Source organism: Leucopleurus acutus (assembly GCF_964270905.1).
Source record: "Leucopleurus acutus genome assembly, chromosome: 5".
NCBI lineage: Eukaryota > Metazoa > Chordata > Mammalia > Artiodactyla > Delphinidae > Leucopleurus > Leucopleurus acutus.
In genome coordinates this window covers 136,504,291-136,524,811 of record NC_139147.1, presented here as the reverse complement: position 1 = coordinate 136,524,811, position 20,521 = coordinate 136,504,291, and the positions used below count along the sequence as shown (strand labels likewise).

Sequence of the window (20,521 nt, the reverse complement as noted above, 5' to 3'; positions counted from 1 at the left end):
AAGCAGTACACTGCTGTGTGACCTATTCCATTATCATGCACATTCTGTCTCTTTAAAAACAGTCTCCTCTATTTGCCCTATTAATTGTTGATATGTTGCCATCCACGAGACAAAAATTAGAGCTGTAATTAAATAATCATGTGATGCTCCTTTAGTGCCAGTGAGAGCAAACTCATTTTTCCAGGCCCTGATGGTCACTGATTATTGTATTACTACCAGCTTGTTTTATTTTTTTTAATGATTCTCTATCTGTAGATTACCTAACTACTGTCCTTCTTTGCAAAATTAAAGAACATAGAGAACATTCAGCCAGTTAATTGGCTGGACGTCCTCAGGGATGTAAGGTAGACATACCTTTTTCTGCTTTTGGTCACCTGGTAGGTTCTTTGGGGAGGCTACATCAGTGGTGTGGTTGCCTGCCATTTCATTTACACTGGTGTTTTGGCTGGGATGGAGGCATATGGGGAATGCCAGGAGAATTACAAAAGGAGCCGGGTATTAAAATTCAGAAATGATTAAAATTGAAATAAAAGGATGCTGCTTCTTTGCCAGTACTCTGGCAGTCATAATGACACATAGAGATTAGTTTCCACCTTCATCTTTTCCTTCTTTTTCATTTCCTCTTGTTTATTGTTGACACATTTTCCTTATGTCTGTCTCCCGTCTCTGTATCTTTTTGCACTATTGTGCATTCCTAGTTGTCCCTCTTTCCTTAAGCATGGAGAAGCCTACTTAACCTTATTATAACAATAACAGAATAGGTTATTAATATTTAATATGCACATGATTAAAATTTCTCTCCCTTAAACATAGGTCAGCTGTATTATTATTAACTGGCATGTAATTTTTCATTTTAAATATTCTTATTCTACCCTTGCCGTTTCTGAAATGTAGTCTACTTTACTGGTGATTTAATACATAATGTTTAGAAAACTGTGGTCGGCTAGTGAGAAAAGAACTTACCAGTCATGGATAATCAATTATGCATGAATTCAGATGTAACAGATGGAATCTGGTGAGTTAAAGTTTCCCTTTGCCTTAGTGGTTTTTTTTTTTTAATTTGTTTGTTTGACACCTGTCTCCTATATAGATAAACATCTAATGTAGCATGTGAGAAATTTCCTTATATTATCTGTATATTCTCTTTAAAGTGAACTTGATTTTTAAAATTGAATTTAAGGGCAGAGAATTTCTTTTTTTTTTTTTGTGGTCTGAAAGATGATCAGATTCTTTTCCAACACTTTGTAGGTACAGAACCGGGTTCTGCTTGGCTTATGAAGGGTAACTCTTCTACTTGGTAGAGAAAGAAGCAAGACCTGAATCTAGGGTTCCTACCTTTTCTCCACTTCTTTTCCCACTGTGTCATTTATCCTTTTTTGTAGGAGTTGCCTAATGATAGAACACTATTACACTAACTCTGGGTTTTAAAGAATTTCTGATGAAAATTGTGGTTGTCTAGTTTTAAGTTGTGTGACATTCTCTTGTATGACATGCAGATAGTATCTGTGAACATGTATATCACGTTATGCTATATGTATATCATACGTACATGTATTCATATTAGGTTGTTGGCCAAACAGTTGGATTTTTCAAATCTATTGAGAATGCCCCAAGACTTGGCTTATATCTGAAACTACAGCATATGCCAGCCACAAAGATGCCTTTACCCTAGCTTGCGGTGTTGTAAATTCTTAGTGACAAAACCCCTTTGTGCAAAGTGAACCTAAAAGTTAGTTTTGAGAGTCTTGTTACCTCCACAGAGAGATAAGTTTAATTTTCATTAAATATGATATGAATGTGTAGTATTCTTTTCAGTTGCAGAAGTAATGAAACAGTGGGTCATGTCCATCTTTAGAGCAATTACAGTCTCAAAACAGTTACAAGCTGGTTCCCATCAAAAATTTTCATAAATATGCTGTTTGTTTCTCTTCCAAGTGTATTTATATATAGATAAAAAAATACAAATGAAAATAGTCTGTACGGAATAAACAAAAATAAATGATTAAAAAATAGCCTGAAGGCTCACTAGTTCTGTTTTTAAAATTATACTGCAGCATTATTTATCAACTTTTTGCTTCATATCAGCTGGAAAGTTGCACGTGTATTTATAGTCCACGTTAGTTATCTAATGAATTAAATTCCACAATAAACACACTAATAAAGAAGGCCACACCTGCAAAATAGGTAACTGGATATGCTCTAGCTACAGTTATGCTGTGAAACTAGTTTTTAGTATTTTATTTAGGCTTTTATACCCAATAAGTATGTAATTTTACTTTGGCTTTACTATGTAATCATATTCCTTAGTCATGCATCAGAAAAATACATATCTATAGGAATGAACTTCAATGAGATACAATTTATATATGAATTTCCACTACATTAAAAATAAAACTCCATCATTAATATAAAAGTCCCTAATATAAAATCAGTAAGAATAGATGATAGGAAACAGAATATCAGACAATATACTGGAAAAAAAAGAGATGATATTACAAATTATTGCATGCAGAAATAAATACTTCAATCGTAATTACTATCACAAAAAAGTGACTGATAAAAATAAATCTGAAAGCCTTTTGGACTTTTTATAACAAAAAATATACTCTTTTATTAATAAATAGGATGTAGAATCTTTATATAGAGATAGTTTATAAATTATTACATTGACTACATTTATACAGTTGTTTTACCTCTGTGGCTGGACTGCATAAAAGCGTCCTGCAGATGTTCCCCTGGGACGGTCTACTGTTTCATGAGTATAGTTAATTTTTACTCATTTGAAAAATAGCCAGAAAGAATGTTTGGATATTTGAATGTTGGATATTTGGAGTGTTTGGTTTTTGTCTGTCCTTCCTCTTTTGCTAAGATACAAGAATATAGAAGAACATCTGAAAAGAGAACCATTTTCTTGCCTCAGAGGACCATCAGATTACCTACTTTGGGTGAGATCTTGGTCTCTCATTATCAAACTATGTTACTTATCCTTGGGTCAGGTAATCATCATATGAATTAATTATCCAGCATAGACTGGACTGTGCTGTTGGCGGGTAAGGACAAAGCAGTGGCGGGTTGGCATCAAGGAGGCAGTTGTCAGTGTGTTGTAGCTTATTGTTTTTCTGTGTGGCATGATAATATACGTCTGCCAATCTTAGGAATAGATGAAAGATTGTTTTGCTTAGTTTTGTTGTTTTTACATTTTTTTAATTGAGGTAAAAGATATATACCATAACATATGCCACTTGGGCAGTTTGTAAGTGGACAATTCAGTGGCCTTAATTACATTCACACTGTTGTGCACCCAGTGCCACAGTCTCTTCCAAATCTTTGCCATCATCCCAAAGAGAATGTGCTTTAGTTTTGAATTACACTTCTCCTTCGCCTCAACAAATTTCAAGCATTATAGGGGTATTTAATCACCGTCCAGGTGTGTTGCACTTGTTTCTGGTGGTGGCTTTTCTTCCCAATGAACAACCCCTGTCCACTGCTTTGTGGCGATGGGCACAGCGGTACAAAATCAGATGTTGCCCGTGGCTGGTACTCTCCCCCAAAACAATCTGAACCCGGATTCAGGTCTATTTTAACCTCAAACTCTTTTTCCCTTTAAGTAAGCCGAGAAAGATTAAAATAGCTTTCACATCACTAAGATTTGGTTGATATGTCTTGGCTAAATGTTGATTGGGAACAGTTCCTGTTTGACTTCATTGGAATTCAAATCCCCTGAGCTTCCTGAGAGTACCACACAGCAGCTAGGTGCCCTGCCACTAGCTCTTGGGCACGGACAACGTGAACACTTCACTTCTGCTTAAGTGCAATGACTAAGTCTAGAAATGAGTTGAACAGTTTTCAACTGTTGCAAAGGGAGTCCCACTCCAGGTTGAAATTTTCTGGGAGAAAAAGCCTGCTGGACTATGTTGAAGAAAAAAAAAAAAAAGAATTAGAGAAAACTGGGATGGTTCTGGCTGCAGTAAATAATAGACTGATTTTGGAACTTTACTTCCACGTGTAATTTTGTGTTTAGTCGCTTATGTCTGTGATGATAAATCATATACTTGCACAGAATTTCTGGCACCCCCGTTAAGTCTCACGCAAGTGCGCAAATGCTAATTTGTCATGGTTCCTCAAACAGCAGACTTTTATTCACCAAATCAATGATCTAATAGCTTGCCCCCTACCTTTTTTTTTTGTTTGAAGCAAGTAGCTTGCCTGCACATATATTTCTTAAATTGGGGGGTGAGTGCTGGTTCCTAGAAAAGCCTTAACTTTTCCAAGTGACCCCAGGATCTTCATCTCCCTTGAGGATGTCCTAGCAGGTATATTGGATTTCCTGTCTTCAAAACATTACCTAATCCAATAGATGCCAAACTTGGCTGTACACTGGAATCGCCTTGGTAACTCGCAACCACTGCATACCTGGCTCCTACCTGCGGCAGTGGGGTGCAGCCTGGACATCTGGGTTGTTGAAGGAGCTCGCAGGTGATAACATGCAGCAGATTTGAGGAGCCACCGAACTAACTTCTGATCTTGCACCTGGCTTTACCGCCCAAGATTGCAAGAATCTTTCTAAGATTCTCACCAGCATTCACTTGTAAGAGCAGTTCCTGGATTCCTTTCCCTGAGAGGGCAGGCACCGTGAGACACTCCTGGAATACAGACAGGAGTCCACCCTCAGAATGTTGACAGACTTACACTTGGGAGGGGCAGACATGTAAATCTGAAATGCCACACTGGAGGACAGGGGCTGGGATGGGGCATCGAGAAGGAAGTAGCTAATAGCTGGAGGAGACTTTGGACAGAAGAGGTGTACAATCCAGCTGCATGTTAAAGGATGTGGCAGAGGGAGAAGCGGGAGGGCGGGCACTCAGAAGCAATGGGGAGAAGACAAGGCAACCTGAAACTTAAGTGATTTGGTAATTTGGCGATAGCTACATAACTATGTGAAGGTCTCAAGAGCATTGCTTTTGGAACCTGGTCCCCTCCCTACTCAATTTTGGAGCTAGTTCTAGATAGAGATGCCAGTTTTCATGGAATGATTACCACTGTACCTTGTCAAGGTTATGCTCCACACTGACATCTATGGAAGGGAAGGTAGCTTTTTAAAAAATTTGTCCAATCAATTCTTGCTTTAAAAAAGGTAATATTTCTGGGTGAAAGGACCCGATAGCCCATCAGGTTCTAGAATCCAACTATAATGGCTGCTCACTTCCCTTAGCCCACTCTCTCCAAACTAGCTTAAACATTGGCCTTTCTTTGCTTAGCTTTAATGCTGACCTTTGTCTATTAAAACCATAATCCAAATGACCAGTGGGTGTTTACATCCACCTTAAAGTAATTAGGAAAACAACTTTTGATCACTCTCAGTCTGACTATAACTGAAACCCCATGTATTAGGGAAAAAACAAAAACAAAAAACCTTAGGCCCCCTATTTAGAGTTCTTTATTATTTCTCCTTTATCTCTCCGGAAATATATTCAAGCCTTTTGCTATGATTTTCTGCAGTACACCATTATTTGTTTGGTGTTTGGATGCCCACCCGGTTTGAGTAGGTATCTACATTAAAGCTTCCAAAAAAGCCATTTCTAATGGCAACTATGCTTATTTAATGTGGGGGTGGGAGAGAGGATGGCAAGTGATTCTGTGGTTTTTAGCTTCACCTGTGAGCTATTTAAATGTTCATGGGAAGCAGCATTTGGGGTAACTGCATATTATTCCAAATGTACTCTAGGACCCTTTCACATACATACAGGTCTAGAAAGTTGTCTTAAATCTGTGTGCAGCGGTACCCTATTCTTATTCCATGCAACCTTACAGATCTATGGGCTCATTCTAAAGTGGAAAATGGGGCTTCCCTGGTGGCGCAGTGGTTGAGAGTCCGCCTGCCGATGCAGGGGACACGGGTTCGTGCCCCAGTCCGGCAAGATCCCACATGCCGCAGAGCGGCTGGGCCCGTGAGTCATGGCCGCTGAGCCTGTGGGTCCGGAACCTGTGCTACACAACGGGAGAGGCCACAACAGTGAGACGCCTGCGTACCGCAAAACAAAAACAAAAACAAAAATAAAATGGAAAATGACTTCAATTTGGACATGATTAGAATGTCTGAAAGCCATTCAGCACCTCTAAGACTCCTCCTGGTTAGGTCCTGGATTTACTTAGTCATCTTTGATAGAAGTTCTCCAGATAAATGCTGTCCGATAGAACTTTGTGCGATGGTGGAAGTGTTCTATAATCTACACTGTCCCATAGGATAGCCACTAGTCACATGGGGCTTGGACACTTGATATGTGACTGAGGAACTAAATTGTAAATGTTACGTAATTTCAGTTAATTCACATTTCAATGATATAGCCACTTTTCCCTCTGCTAACTCCATCTCACTTCCGCAATCTCTAAAAGGAATTGTCCTTGCAATTAGCAGTGGAATTTGGTTGCAAGTGACACTGTGAGCGTTTGGCTCTCATTTATTTATTCAGAATGTAAATATTGCAAGGACACTGTACACATCCCTGGTGATAGGGCAGTGAGCAAGACACAGCCACTGCTCTCATAGGGTTTACAGTCTAGTGTGGGAGATATTTGTTAAGCCAGTAATTATCCACATTGTTCATTGATGATAACTGTGACAAAGGAGAATTGCCAGAGGCTATGAGAATGTAAAATGGGGACCAGACCTTCTTGTAAAATTAGTCAGAAAGTTTAATCAAGGGTTCTGTTTATTCACTAAACGCGTGAGCCGGCTTCCCTTCCCCAAGTTCAAGGCTAGGTCAGGCTGACTGCAGGACCCAGAGCTCTCAGAGTAGGGCAGTTACCATGTGCCATGCCATGACCTCCAGAGATGCGGGGTCTATCTGATTCAGCTGCATACACACACACACACACACACACACACACACACACACACACACACACACACACACACACACACACACACTGCAAACTTCTGAACTTGATCAAATAGATCCTCTCCCCAAGCTATGCAGTTGTGATGATGTCAGTCACAGATAAGATGTGAGAAGAAGGGTGCAGATGTTTACAGGATATTGCATTTCCTCTCCTATATATGTTTTGACAAAGTTGTTTGGGCTCCAGCCCCAGTTCTTTTTTCCTCTCTGCTCTTACAAATTTATATTTGGTCCATTCAAGAAACGATGTGGAAATCAGTCCTGACATCCCAGACAGACAAAATGAGACACATGACAGCAGAACATATGGCTCAAAGAGACATCCTTATATGGCCAACACAGACCGTATTCCCAGAAATTCATATATGGAAAACACCACCTGCAGCTAAAGCCAAAAAACAAAGAGTTGACACGACAAAAAGAGCAATATGCCACGTAAAATGTGCTGTTTTAAGAGTGTGGAGAGATAGCCAACAGTATTTGAATTTAAAAATTTGAAAAAAAAAAAAAACCCACCATGTCCTTAGAAAGTGCTAATGGTGGTAAGCACTGCTTTGCTAACACAGTCACTGGCGGAGCTGTCATATCTTAAAAACGTTCAAATTCTAAATACTTTCTCTGTTTATTACAAATGTATGTGCTATTCAGAACTCCGAATGTGTTTTAATGCTTTCGGATATCTGCCTGTATATTTATCTTAATATGTTGCCATCTGAAACATGCTGTAGTCCTTTTATTATTCAACTTAAAAAAAATCTTGTCATCTGTTAAAATATTTTATCTCTGCTACCTTTGTGTAGCCAGTCTGAGTGCCGCCTTCTGTGATAAAAAACTGATGCACTGTTTTAACTGTACACCCACATGTTAAATAGTTCATGTATTTGACTTGCAATATTTCATGTTCCTGAGGTTTTCTATTTTCATAGCTAGATTTATTAAGTTTAACTTTATTCAATACTCTCTTGCATCTTTGTTGCCAAATTTAAGATGCCTGTGTAGAATAAAATTGATGCCCCCCTATTATGATAGTTTATTTTCACATATGCCTGGAAAGGTGGTATTTTCCTAATTACCTTTCTTTTCTTCTTCTTTATTTTAGAATGAGTATTCTAAAGGGGTAGATAATATATAGGAAGTTCATCAGTGTACTGTATCACTTGGAGGACATAAACCTCGGTGCCATTTTACTTGTGTCATTTCTTATATAGTTCCTAAATAAAGAAATTATTGCTTGGGGGAAATTAGTTATGTATATGTGATTAACAGATTTGTAATTGTACTATATTGTTTTTTTAAAAATAGTAAAGTCATTATTAGATGTCTTTATCCTCATTTATTCTGTTTATCATTTTCCAAGGCCACGTCCGTCCTTACTACACATTTTTATGTTTTGTGTTTGAGAATTAGCTTATAATTCCTGGATAGAAGGTGCTATTCAAATTTAAAGATTAATATTTGAATCCCCACATCATTAGGAGGCTAAGGCAATCAGGAAACTTTTTGTCTTGTTTATTTGTGTAAATAATGGGATAACCATCATTTACAATATTTTATGCCAATGTGTCTTAATATTGATATTTTCAGTCACCCTTTTTTAGTCTCCTTTTCTCTTTGCTCAAATTTTGTTTTGCCCAACAGCTGTCTTCCTTTTCTTTCTTTCTTTTTTTAAACGTTCAACTTGAGTTGCATTTGCATGGATAAATGATTTTTTGCAGTCCACTATACTTTTTCTCTATTTTTAAATTTTGCTATTGTTTGTAAATTTGTACACTTGTGATGCTAGAATGCACTGTCCCTACTGAAAGAAAATCAGGCAGGTTTCAGGGAAACATGTCAGGCATCACCAGTTTGAAGCAACTATTAAAATATACATCTTGGAAATTCCTAATTTGACCTACCATATTGCAAAAATCATTGTCATTCTAAGGATAATTGAGTGTTATCCATGTTTTTCTTTTTGAATATCAAACATTAAAAAAAAATAAGTTTACATCCATCCATCCACAATACCAACTCTGACAGCAGTGCTGTGTTTTGCCATGTTTATATATTTCCTTACTGACTGTATTTCTTATACTTTAATTAAAATACCCGCCTCCATACTTCCCCACATTTCAACTTTTGAAAATATGTTATCATTTGAGCTTTTTAGTAACGATTGCCTTATGTTTATTTTCTTGTTTAGGATGCTGGGTTTTGTGTTTTATTATCACATTCTTTTGCCCTAGGCTTGGGTTTCTATGCGCCAAGATTTCACTGTTGCCTTCCTCAATTTTCACTAACCTTTCTGGTTTTGTGGGTGAAACGTGGGTGCCATTAGAGTGATATATTTTCATTGTGTTTCTCCTAAACTTATCCTCCCTGGGAGGCCATTATTTCCTATACTTTATCTTCTGCTTTACCTTCTGCTTGTCTTAGATTTCTCATGTACACACTAAGAGTGTATTGGTAGTTTTAAAGAGCTTCATTTGCATATTTTCCTCTTATTTCGGTACTTGTGCTAACTTGTTGCTTTTTTTATGTGTAACAAAATGTTTCTCTTATTTTTCTCTTTTCCCTCCTAGTCTATTCTGAAAAATGATTCTTATAACATTTTTGTTTTTGTTTAATGATTAACTGCCTTCAGGGTTCTAAGATGTTAGTACTAAAACCTCTCTATTTGGGGCATGACTGTAATGTTCTTCATTTTTTTAGGAACTAGATTTAATAGATTATCTAAATAAGAGGATCATACTTATGTGCTAATGACCATTTATCTACCTGGGTAATTCACCGTAGATTACAGAAGTATTTATTGCTACAACAGAGGTTCCTACCCACCCCAACTTTCTTGTCTTTCACCCGAGGTAAATTAAGAATGGTGGCATGTTTTCTTTTGTAATAACTAACTGGTCAGGTCTCGTTCAAGTGACCTAAATTTTGTTTCACTCGGCCACCGTGGGCCACGTACTTCTTCCTCCGACGTGTTCCCTGGCTCAGAAGGGACGGAGTTTTGAATCTACCTCTGACTAGTATAGAAAGGCTCTTACTCATCTTTTTTGATCACTGTCTCTTAATAGTTTAGGGTTCCCCCTACTTTGAGGATAAATAGTCGCCAGAGCGTTTCAGGGACCCTGGCCTTTATTTCTCTGCAAACGCCTTATGCACCCTCCGCGCTTCTCCGGAGAGCTGCACCTCCCGACGGTCCCCTTCGGCCACTTCCTTGAAGTCCCCCTGCCTCGGCGCTAGGCGCCCGTCACCTGCCCGCCCGGGCCGCTCTCCCGCGGGCCGGTGCGCCCTCCCCGCCTCGCCAGTCCCCCGGGTGCCCGCCCGCTACGCTCCCGACGTATTCCTTTCGGTGGCTTTTGTGGCGCGCGGGTGGGGTGGTTAGTTTACCCCGGCCCTAGCCCTCTTCTCCCCATCACTTTCCTCCCCCGACACCCCCCGCCGGCCCTGTCCCTCCTCCCGCCCCGCACCCGCGCACACCTGCCCCCGCCGCCTGCGCGCCCGGCGGCCGCAGCCGGGGCAGCGCTCCCCGCCCCCCGCTCCTCCTCCCCGCGCGCCCTCCCCGCGCGCCCGGCGGCCGGCGCCGGCCCGCGCGCGGCGCCCTGTTATTCTGGGTATTGTGTGTAATAAACGTCGGGCCGCCTCACTCTAATCAAGCTCATTACAAATTCTTGCGCGCCCGGGGCCGGAAATCGTGCGCTCCCCCCTCCCCGCACTCATTCACTAGTTACTTGTCTCGCTGCTTTTTTAACTCGCCGCCCCCGCCCCCTCCCCCAATCCCGGCCCTCCAGCCCGGGTTTTAATCCCCATCCCTTTTCCGCCTGCTCCGTGCACCCTGCCCCCCCCCGCGCCTCCTTCCTCCTCCTCTCCCGCCCCCTCCCCCTCCGCCGCCGCCGCCGCCGCCGCCACTCGCTCGCTCGCTCGCTCCCGCTCCCCGGACGCGGCGGCGGCGGCGGCGGAGCCGGCCCCGCTGGGGAAGGGCTCTGGGCGGCGGCGGCGGGCGGCCCGGAGGAGGCTGCGTGCTCGGGGCTGGGGCTGCGAGCGGGGTGACTGTGTATTAAAATGAGGAGGAGGAAGAAGAGGCAGCCACAGCGGCGGCGGCGGCGGCAGCAGCAGCAGCGGCGGCGGCAGCAGCGGCGCGGAGGGCTGCAGCGCGGCCGGACGCGCGGAGCCGAGCGGGGCGCGGCGGCGGCCACCGCGCCCGGGAGGAGTCCGTTCCGAATTTGATGGGGGCAGCGCCGGCGGCGAGGGGGAGAGCGGAGCGGCCCCGTCCGGGGACCCGCGCCCGCCCGCACGCACACACACCGCCGCGCGCGCGCCGCTCCCGGGGCCACCAGGCGACCGCCGGCCTCATCGCCACCGCATTAGCCGTGGCCGCCCTCTAGCCCGCCCGGGCGCCCAGGCGACTCCGGGGGGGGCGCCTCCCACCCACCCCCAACCACCCCTCCGCTTTCGGGAAACTCCTGCTCAGTTGTGTCGGGGTTTCTGGCTTCCTTTTCCCCCAAGTCCTAGAGCCATTGTGGAGCTCGTTGTTTATTTACCTCGGACTCCGGCTGAGTGAGAGCTCGGCGACTTTTTGGGGGAAGGGGGTGGGGAGTTGGTGGCGGCGGAGGCGGCTGGGGTGCCTTCCGATCCCCCGTCCCCTCCCCCCAGCCCTCTTCCTCGGCCTCACTCTCTCGGCTCCCCAGACGCTCGCAGCCCCGCGTCCATGGGCAGGAAGGGGGTCCTCGAGGCTGTCGTCAGCGAGGGCCGAATCAAAAGTGGCATTTTAATGCCTTGCCGGGGCTTTTTCCGCGACCTCCTGCCCCCCACCCTCGCGGCCCCCCGGTAGATGCCCTGGTCGGGGGCGCGAGGCTGTGGGAAGAAAGTTGAAGGTTTGTTACTATCAGGCGCAATTGTTGGGGAGGGGGAGGGGCGGGGGGCGATCGGAGGGGAGGCGAGCGGGCCTTCCCCTCCCTGCGTTCTCCGGGGTGCCTGGAGAATAAGATTACAAGTGACAGCCAGAAGTAGACTTTCCGTCCTCACACCGAAGAACCCCAGCGAGCGGGAGGGAGGGAAGCGAGGGGAGCCTTTCTTGCCTTTCTGGAGACCTTGTCCGCAGTGATTTTTTTTTTTTTTAATAAGAGAATCCCCAGTCACCACCTTGTCTCCCCAGCACCGCCACAGTGTACTGCTCTTACGGGGTTTTGCTTTGTTTTTACGATTCCCCCCCCCCCCCCGCCACCGAACGAATCACTTGTCAGATCAATTTTATCTTCTCTCTCCTCCCACTCTCCCCTCCTCCCCCATCGAAAACCCTGTTCTCTGAGGTTAGACATTTTACAAACCATATATGTTGTTTTTCGAATTGTGATTTTTTTTTTTAACCCCTCTCTCCCATGGCTACTCTTCCAGACGTTTATCGGCCCTTCCCCCGCTTAGGGGGGCGGGGGTAAGGGAAGAGAAAATAATACAATTTCAGGGGAAGTCGCCTTCAGGTCTGCTGCTTTTTTTTTTTTTTAATTAAAAAAAAAAGGACGTAGAAAACATCATTCTTGAACTTCTCTTCAAGAACCCAGGCTGCAAAGGAAACCTCCTTTGTTTTTGTTATTTATATGCTGTCAAGTTTTGAAGTGGTGAGTTTCAGGTCGGTTTTGCTAATTTCACTCAGTAAAACTGCAGTGTTTCTGTTTCTAGATAGTACTTTGCTTCTTTGTCTCTTTAAAAGGTCACAGTGAAAGCTTGGCCTGGATCGTGCCGGCCATATGGAATGGATAAGGGCACAATCTCTTAAAATGTGATTATGAGGTTCTGTGGGCCGAGGGAGGCGATCCAGCACGGAACTCATTGAAAAGGCTCCCACGCTGCAAAAAATAGGTTCTTGAAACCGGAATTTCGGGCTTGGCTTTCTCTTTTCAAAGGAAATAATTGCTGTGTCTGAGTTCACTGTTTATTTAGTTGATTATCGTATATGGACTTCGTTTATGGACAGGGAAATGGGGTTTTGAGAAAGTAGCCTGCTTTCAATGCGCCAGCCAGACGTTGCAGTAAAATGGGTTGTTTAAATGTGTAACTTAAAAGAAACTCTTCAGCCTGGCATCTGTTGAGACTGTAGTTAGTTCCCGTGCTGTCAGTCCAGCGGGCCCCGTGGAGGTTGCTCTTTGCAATTCCAAACTCAGGTTTGGTGAACTTTAGCCTTGGGCGTAGAGTTTAAATGAGTAAATTGGGCGTTTTATGTGCATGTAATTTTGCTTTATAATGTAGAGCTTTATACAAGATGACTGAGTTTGATAGCTGCTTATAGGTGGGTATTCATTCGAAGGACAATTTTGCATGACCTATATGACGTTTTGATTGTCAATACATTAACTAAATTATCATCTAACACTTTACAGTTTATAACGCTGTTAAGCCTCATGACTACTTAATATGTTTTGTAGCATTAACTTTGATGCTTTTATCTACTCCCCGGTCTTTTTTTTTTTTTTTTTGCTCTTAAATTGCCCCATGGGTTAAGTATTTTCTTTTCAAGTCATATGTTTTAAAATTCATCTTCCGCTTTAGGGTAAGGCAGCCAATTTCAGGAGAAGCAGCTCTGTACTGTAACCCATATGAAGCATTATAAAGCGTGTTTTGAATAAGTTAATAATCACCACTAATTTTGGCTTTAGACTACAGTTTAATATTAGTGGAAAAGAGTAATCTTGATAAAAAGTGGTTAAAAGAGGCACATTTATTGTTAATGAACCTCATAACCAAAAACAGATGGGACCTCGATCAACGGTAGACCTTTGGTCTCAGTGTGCCACCCTGGAGTACAAGGATAAATAGCCATTATTTGTCTAACTTTATAGTTCTTCAATTGACATTCTTAAGGTTGCTTTTAAACCTACAGATTATCACTGCTCTCCCCTCCCCATCACCTCTTTCCTTGATTATAATGGACAAAGTAATCTACAGTTAAACAGAGGGGGGAAAATAAATGCTTACAGAAAGGCCATGCTAATCACACAAGCTCGCTTTCAAATCTGGATCTGAGTAGCTTCTTCGGTATAGTGTGTGTGTGTGTGTGTGTGTGTGTGTGTGTGTGTGTGTGTGTATGTATATGCATATTTTTTTTAAGGGAAAGATATGTCGAATTACCAGACAGCTGGAGAAAAGTGATAATTCTCATATTGTCTCTGGTTTTTCTATATATGCTCCCCTCTCCCTTAGTGTCGGTGAACTCAGTACTTCAAGTACCATGAAAGTTCATAAAAGAATTCTACTCATCTGTTCGTATTAATGCTAGTTAAAACTGTATTTTAGAAGGGAGTTTGATAATGTACTACTTACTTTATTATAAACAGTATGAAAATTGATGTCCCATGTATAATACAACTGCAAATAATTATCTGTTAATTTTTTCTGAAGTTAATTGAGATGTTGACTTCTTTGCATGCTGAGATTATTTTTGAACACTGGCAATTGTGTTTTACCGAAATTATCAAGATTTTTTTCAAAGCGAGTTTAGCACTTCAATCTAATGTGTGTATTATGAAATATTTTCAAAATTTTTGCTATTTAAATTGTTAACAGCATTCTATTACTAAAGGACCCCGAAATATTAACCCTAAGACATGTGAGTTGTAACAGTTCAGTACCGGGGCTATTTGAAGAAATCCTCCACTTCTATCCATTTGCTTAGGGGTGGAATGATTCAGTCACATGTTTGAGACAAGACTTGACTAAATCTTTAAAACAGGTCATGTAACTCTTGATACTTTGACAGTAGAAAAGTTTTTCTACAAATTAACTGTAAAGCCAATAGAGAGTTTCAAAAGCAGAAGTTTGCTACCTTTTGAGGTGGTGTATACGTATGTAGATATATTTTCTTAATGAGAATTAAACTGCATATAAAAATATAAGCAAAGACATCAGATCTAACTAATATTTTGGACTGTGATAATCTTTCCATCTTTGATTAAAGTGTTGTTATTGTGTTCTGTATTAAGTTTCTAATTTTTTAAAATTGGGAGTACATAAATACAATTTATTTTCTCTTTAGCTATACTTGTAAATTCTTGTTCTGAAAGTAAGCCCATTCCCCCCGCACCCACCTCCCCAGTTAGTTTTGCTGGTAGGTGACAAATTACCTTTTCGTTCATGTGTGTTGGTACAATTTCCGCAAATTATTCTGTTACCTTGAATGGAAATATAATGCTGTGATCTAGAAATAGAGTAACGTCTGCATTATATTATATGCCCAGTTAAGCAATTTTACAAATAAGAGAGAAGCATCCAGGATAAAACATATACATGGTGTTACATATACAGAGAGAGAGAGAGATGTGGAGACCCCCACCCAATTATAACATGTCTTCTTTTTAAATTCTGGCAGGTGATCTTTAGAGAGTAACTGAGTATGGATCATTTGAACGAAGCAACTCAGGGGAAAGAACATTCAGAAATGTCTAACAATGTGAGCGATCCGAAGGGTCCACCAGCCAAGATTGCCCGCCTGGAGCAGAACGGGAGCCCACTAGGAAGAGGAAGGCTTGGGAGCACAGGTGCAAAAATGCAGGGAGTACCTTTAAAACACTCGGGCCATCTGATGAAAAGCAACCTTAGGAAAGGTAAATACTTTCGATACAAATCCTGGAAGGCTGCAAGCCCTGTGTTCACCCAAGGCCACTTGGTGTCCGTGTGGAGAGGCAGAAGGCTTCTTTGTTACGTTCTTTTCCTTGATTCTCTTTCTGATCTGAAGTTAGTTACATTTCTGGCTGTAGGTTCAGCCACGTTTGAAAGTGTAGGCTCCGTGCCTGAGCAGAGCATCTTACTCCCCTATAGACTGGAGTCTTTGGATGTTGTGGACAATAAGAACTGAATTAAATGTCATTGTCTCAGTTACACGAGGCTTCCATCGAGAAGATGTTATTGTAGTAGAGCATACAGAGGTGGCTATTGCTGAAACTAACCCTGAGTAAGAAGAAGACATGTGGGACTTCCCTAGTGGTCCAGTGGCTAAGACTCACGCTCCCAGTGCAGGGGGCCCAGGTTCGATCCCTGGTCAGGGAGCTAGATCCCACATGCTGCAACTAACACCCGACACAGCTAAATAAATAAATAAATACTAAAAAAAAAAAGAATAAGACATTTCCATTGTTTGAGAACCAACCTAGCTTTTTCATAGGATTACTGGTTGTAAGGCAGTTTCACAGATAATGGAAGTCTTCTGCAATATAATACAAAAGTTTTGTGATGTTGGGTTTTTTTGGTGGTTTGTTTTCTTCAGAGCAAACTCATTATTTAGTAGCGAAAAACCTGAAGATTCTAGTGTCTCCCTTTTGCTGTAATTGGGTATTTTTGATAAAAGAAGGGCAGATCTAGGCAAGTTTATAAGGAGAGGGTATGTAACTGTGTGATTCCTTTCTACCAATTTTATATTCCATTGATGCAGTTGAATAACTTTGCGTTCAGCACTGTTGTTTCTATAAATCATTGCCTATCCTGGCCATAATGTGTGGGCCTTAGAAGGTCTTTATTTGTCTCCGAATAACTGTGTATAGGATTCAGATTTTCCTTACATTTGCTAAAGCAGAGGATAAAAATGCCATCTTGTAGCAACCAAGAATATTAAGTAGATAAAGTTAGCAAGCAGAGGAATTTCATTGTGTTTGATGCATAACATTTATCATACAATCATTTATTTTTTCCTTGGTTTGGCGAAAACAAAGAATATATTGATCCTGAAATGAACAGACACAGCAGTCCATATTGTTAGATCTTTATCTATTAAAAATGGAAAAACAGCACTTCAGCAAATTCTTTGGCCTCTCCTCATGATTACCCTATTTATTGATTGTTTGCCAAGAATGTATGCATCTTAAGAAAGCCAGGGTAAGAGCATTAAAAATATAATTTATTACGGCTTTTTCAAACAGAGTGCATTAATATTGTACTGCGAAGCACTGGGGCTCTATAAAAAAGACTTTCTGACGCCTGCAAACATGTAAGTTCCATAAATTCCTAAATAGGAGATTTCAGCTGTCTCTGGTATTATGTGATATTTGCACAGCAAACTTTAATGCCAGGACAGTTTTAGACAAGGATTCTACAGACTTCACTGCTCCTTATGGCAGACGTGCTGTTTACACAGGCTCATAAACCTTCAGCAAAAGCTCCTAAGACTGCCTTCAGGTTTAAATCATGGGGTATTTTTAGCAGTCAGCAGTGACCAGCGCACTCCCCTTTCCATGCTGGAAGGTTATGAAGTTGGTGGAGTTGGAAGCCTCGTCCAGCGCTTACACAAATAATCAGACAGTTCAGAGAAGTCCCCTGTTCAGCTTGACTCCCAGCATCCGGAGGACAATGTGACAGTTTGCTGGAAGGTTTAGTAGCTAGATTGGGAATTAAAGGCTACTGTTGTCGCTTTATCAGTAGCCACCTTAATGATCTTACAGGGTCCCTCTAAATAAAGTCCAAAACAACTCTCATATATTTCAACAGTTTGAAAAACCTACAGTTATTTCATAGGTCTCAGGAGAAGCAAAGAGCAGAACAGGTCTGTATCATTCTATAAGAGAAGAAATCAATGTGTATGTTTTTGTTGTATTGGTAACCCAATTCTTTGAAGACCTCAGGACAGGGGGAGGAGAAACCAAAGTACAGTAATTTCACTCCCTGCTCAAGTGCTTTTTTTTTTAAGCATTGCATTCATAGTGACATTTTAAAAATGCAGTTTAATTGTAGAAGTTTCTCTGCTTACTTCAAGCAACAAAATTCCTACAGCCTTTTGGTGGTGGTGGTAGTATTTTTTTTAATCTTCTTTTTCCAGTGCAGGGTTTCTGTTTGACAGGCGCTAGATAAAAAGTGGGGCCGGGATGAGAAAGCACACCTTAAGAAAAGGGGTTGGAGGTTTTTGTTTATTTGTTTAGAAGGTTTTGCCAAAGTACCTTCCAGCCAAGGAAGAAATCACCCGTTTGCATACCGCTGTTTTTGCTGTGGTCTCCCCCAGTCTCTTTCTGATCCCTGATGGGTTCTCTCTCTGGTATAAAACAGCCGAATGAGTGACATGAATATTGGCAAGCTCCGCAGCTTGTTTTTCATCCCTAGCCTGTTGGGTCCCTCCAAATGAGTTTGCGAGCCTTTCTAAGTAAACCTAAAGGGGTTTGTTTGTCAGAGCTAGAATCTCTTGTGAACAGTTCACTGAAGCTGTGGGGTAGATGCACACGTAGAAAAATGTAGCTGCTTTTACTGCCGGCTTTGTTCAGCAGCAACAAGCAAAGAGGGCGTTTTTAAAGGGCATCCCTAGTGTCAGGAGGAAATCCTGATTTTTATCTGTGCTTGGCAGGCACTCGACACCTTCAGAAGTTGGTTGGATTCTGTGAGTCCAGAGGGCAGAGCTTAGAGAGGCATTAATGTGATAGGACTAATTGGGGATCCTGGGTGCCCTGTTAAAGTAACCCTAGTCATCATTTATGCTAAAGATGATACCCTCCTGGCAGCTTGCCACAGTATAGTTCAGATGCATCTGCTTTTAACCCTTTTCCGTTTATCTCTGGAAGTCTGACAGTGCGCTGCGTAAACACCTCGAGTACTACCACGTTCCATGATTTCTGTTTCTAGAAACCGCTTTGCTAACAGTGGTGTGGCCTGTGTTTGTTAATCATCTGGCTACTGAGTTATTACGTGGGATTACAGTAAATAAAGAGAGAACACCTCAAGTCTATGCAGATTCCTGTATCCTAAGATGCCCTGATGAGGCCAGTTTCCTTTCCTCTCATTTTTATCCCATTTGCTATAGCAAAGATTGTTCATTTTAAAGACATGTGGTTACTGTGATATCTTTTTAGTCAGATAGATTAAATGAGTAGCCATCAGAGTAAAATCTTATTCATCTGCAGTATGCACATATTGAAATCGTGTATTTTGAACATCAGTTTGGTTAAGTTTTGTGTTTCTTCTATGGACTCGTTAAAGTCAAGGTCTTAAAAAAGGAGGAAAATGCTAATAATTTTATCATCAAATATAATTTGTTTGGATACAGACAATGAACGTTTAATGTTAACAAAAGCGTGTAGGAAGCCCAAAGGTGGGTTCTTTCGAGGACAAGTGTAGCGAATTGCGTTTGCACACCGGGTACCACTCACAGCAGATCAGACGAGACCCTGGCTCCTCTCTCATCAGCCTTATGATTTGATCAAAAAGGTAGTTCTGCATTAATTGATGTGGGGAAACGCACTGTTAAAATTAAAGCAGAGCCCAAGTTACCTCAGGGCCAAGTTCACATTCTGTTTCAGTATTTCTCTTACAACTTAAAAAAATAAAAATAAAGGCAGGTGTATGTGTGTGTGTGTGCGCCTGGATCTCTGTGCCCTGTCTGCCTTGGAAACACAGCCGCCCCTTCTCTCACTGTGTTGAAGATTTATTTTCACGGCTTCGTTTTTCCTCCCCCCAGACTGTATTTCTGAAGATCGTTGGTTTGCGTCTCTTTTTCCTCTGTGTCCTTGATAGGAACCATGCTACCGGTTTTCTGCGTGGTGGAACATTATGAAAATGCCATTGAGTACGATTGCAAGGAGGAACATGCAGAATTTGTGTTGGTGAGGAAGGATATGCTTTTCAACCAGCTGATTGAAATGGCCTTGCTGTCTCTGGGTTATTCGCATAGCTCTGCTGCCCAGGCCAAAGGTAAATAATGCAGACGTGGGGTTGGAAAAATTGCTTGGCATCCTTTGTTTACCTTGCAGAGAAAGCAACTGAATATTTCCATTCAAAAAACTGTAGCCTGTGTGTTACATGGGTTCCTTCTAGACTGTGGCTTTAAAAAATTGGCTTAATTCAGTTTGGTTTAGTTAACACACATTTTGCTCATGTGGAATGTCGAGGTAGATTTTTTTTTTAAATTACTTCAGCTGAATCATTAGTATGCTTATTGACCTTAATAATCTGCTCCACTGAGGACCCACAAGGAAGTGAGGAACGTATTTGAGCAGATGGACTGTTGAGAGTCAATTTGCATTTATGACTGAATATCTAGTTCTGTTTCTTTTATTCTGTTTCTGATGGTTTTATGGGCTGTAAAGTATTTTTCAGTGCTGATTCCCATTGCAGTAGAGAATCTTATCTAAATCGTAAAGCCATTTAGAACTGGTTCAGCTATGTCTTATTAGAACTTCCTGCAAGTTAGGAAAATGTGGCCTCTGCCTAGGTTTTATTGATGGGGTTTTATTTCCAAAATAATAAACAACCCCACCGTCATTTACATAATTTCACAATTTAGAAAGCTAAGCTGTGAATATTTTCATTGACCTGCCTTTTAGAGGGAAGGGAATCATTCAAAAAAATAACAATATTGCTGGTGGTGGGGGGCAATTAAAAAAGAAAAAGAACAAACCTTCTACTAGATATGTTATCTGAAGGGTAAAATAGTTAGTGACATATTCTCTTTATCTGGAATAGGACTAATCCAGGTTGGAAAGTGGAATCCAGTCCCACTGTCTTATGTGACTGATGCCCCTGATGCTACGGTAGCAGATATGCTTCAAGACGTGTATCATGTGGTCACATTGAAAATTCAGTTACACAGGTGAGTCAGGACAGCAACTCTAGGGCAGAACATTCTACTTACCTGATCATCTGAAATAAAGCATCTCTGGTCACCCTTCAGTTGTGAT

At 41.6% G+C, this 20,521-nt stretch overlaps 1 protein-coding gene across 4 annotated transcripts in view; it reads left to right on the top strand.

Annotated features, from left to right (window-relative positions):
- The window catches only part of SATB1 (SATB homeobox 1), a 228,755-nt gene that overhangs the window by 137,900 nt on the left and 70,334 nt on the right, over positions 1–20,521 (top strand). The window contains exons 2-5 of one of the 4 annotated variants that reach the window (XM_082840034.1): positions 11,816–12,499; positions 15,244–15,478; positions 19,359–19,535; positions 20,307–20,433. In XM_082840034.1, coding sequence (XP_082696160.1) covers positions 15,268–15,478; positions 19,359–19,535; positions 20,307–20,433 — 515 coding nt within the window. In that variant the 5' untranslated portion in view covers positions 11,816–12,499; positions 15,244–15,267. Of the gene's footprint in view, positions 1–11,656; positions 11,759–11,815; positions 12,500–12,527; positions 15,479–19,358; positions 19,536–20,306; positions 20,434–20,521 lie in introns of those variants that run through there. The other 3 variants (XM_082840035.1, XM_082840036.1, XM_082840037.1) reach the window with 3 other exon arrangements.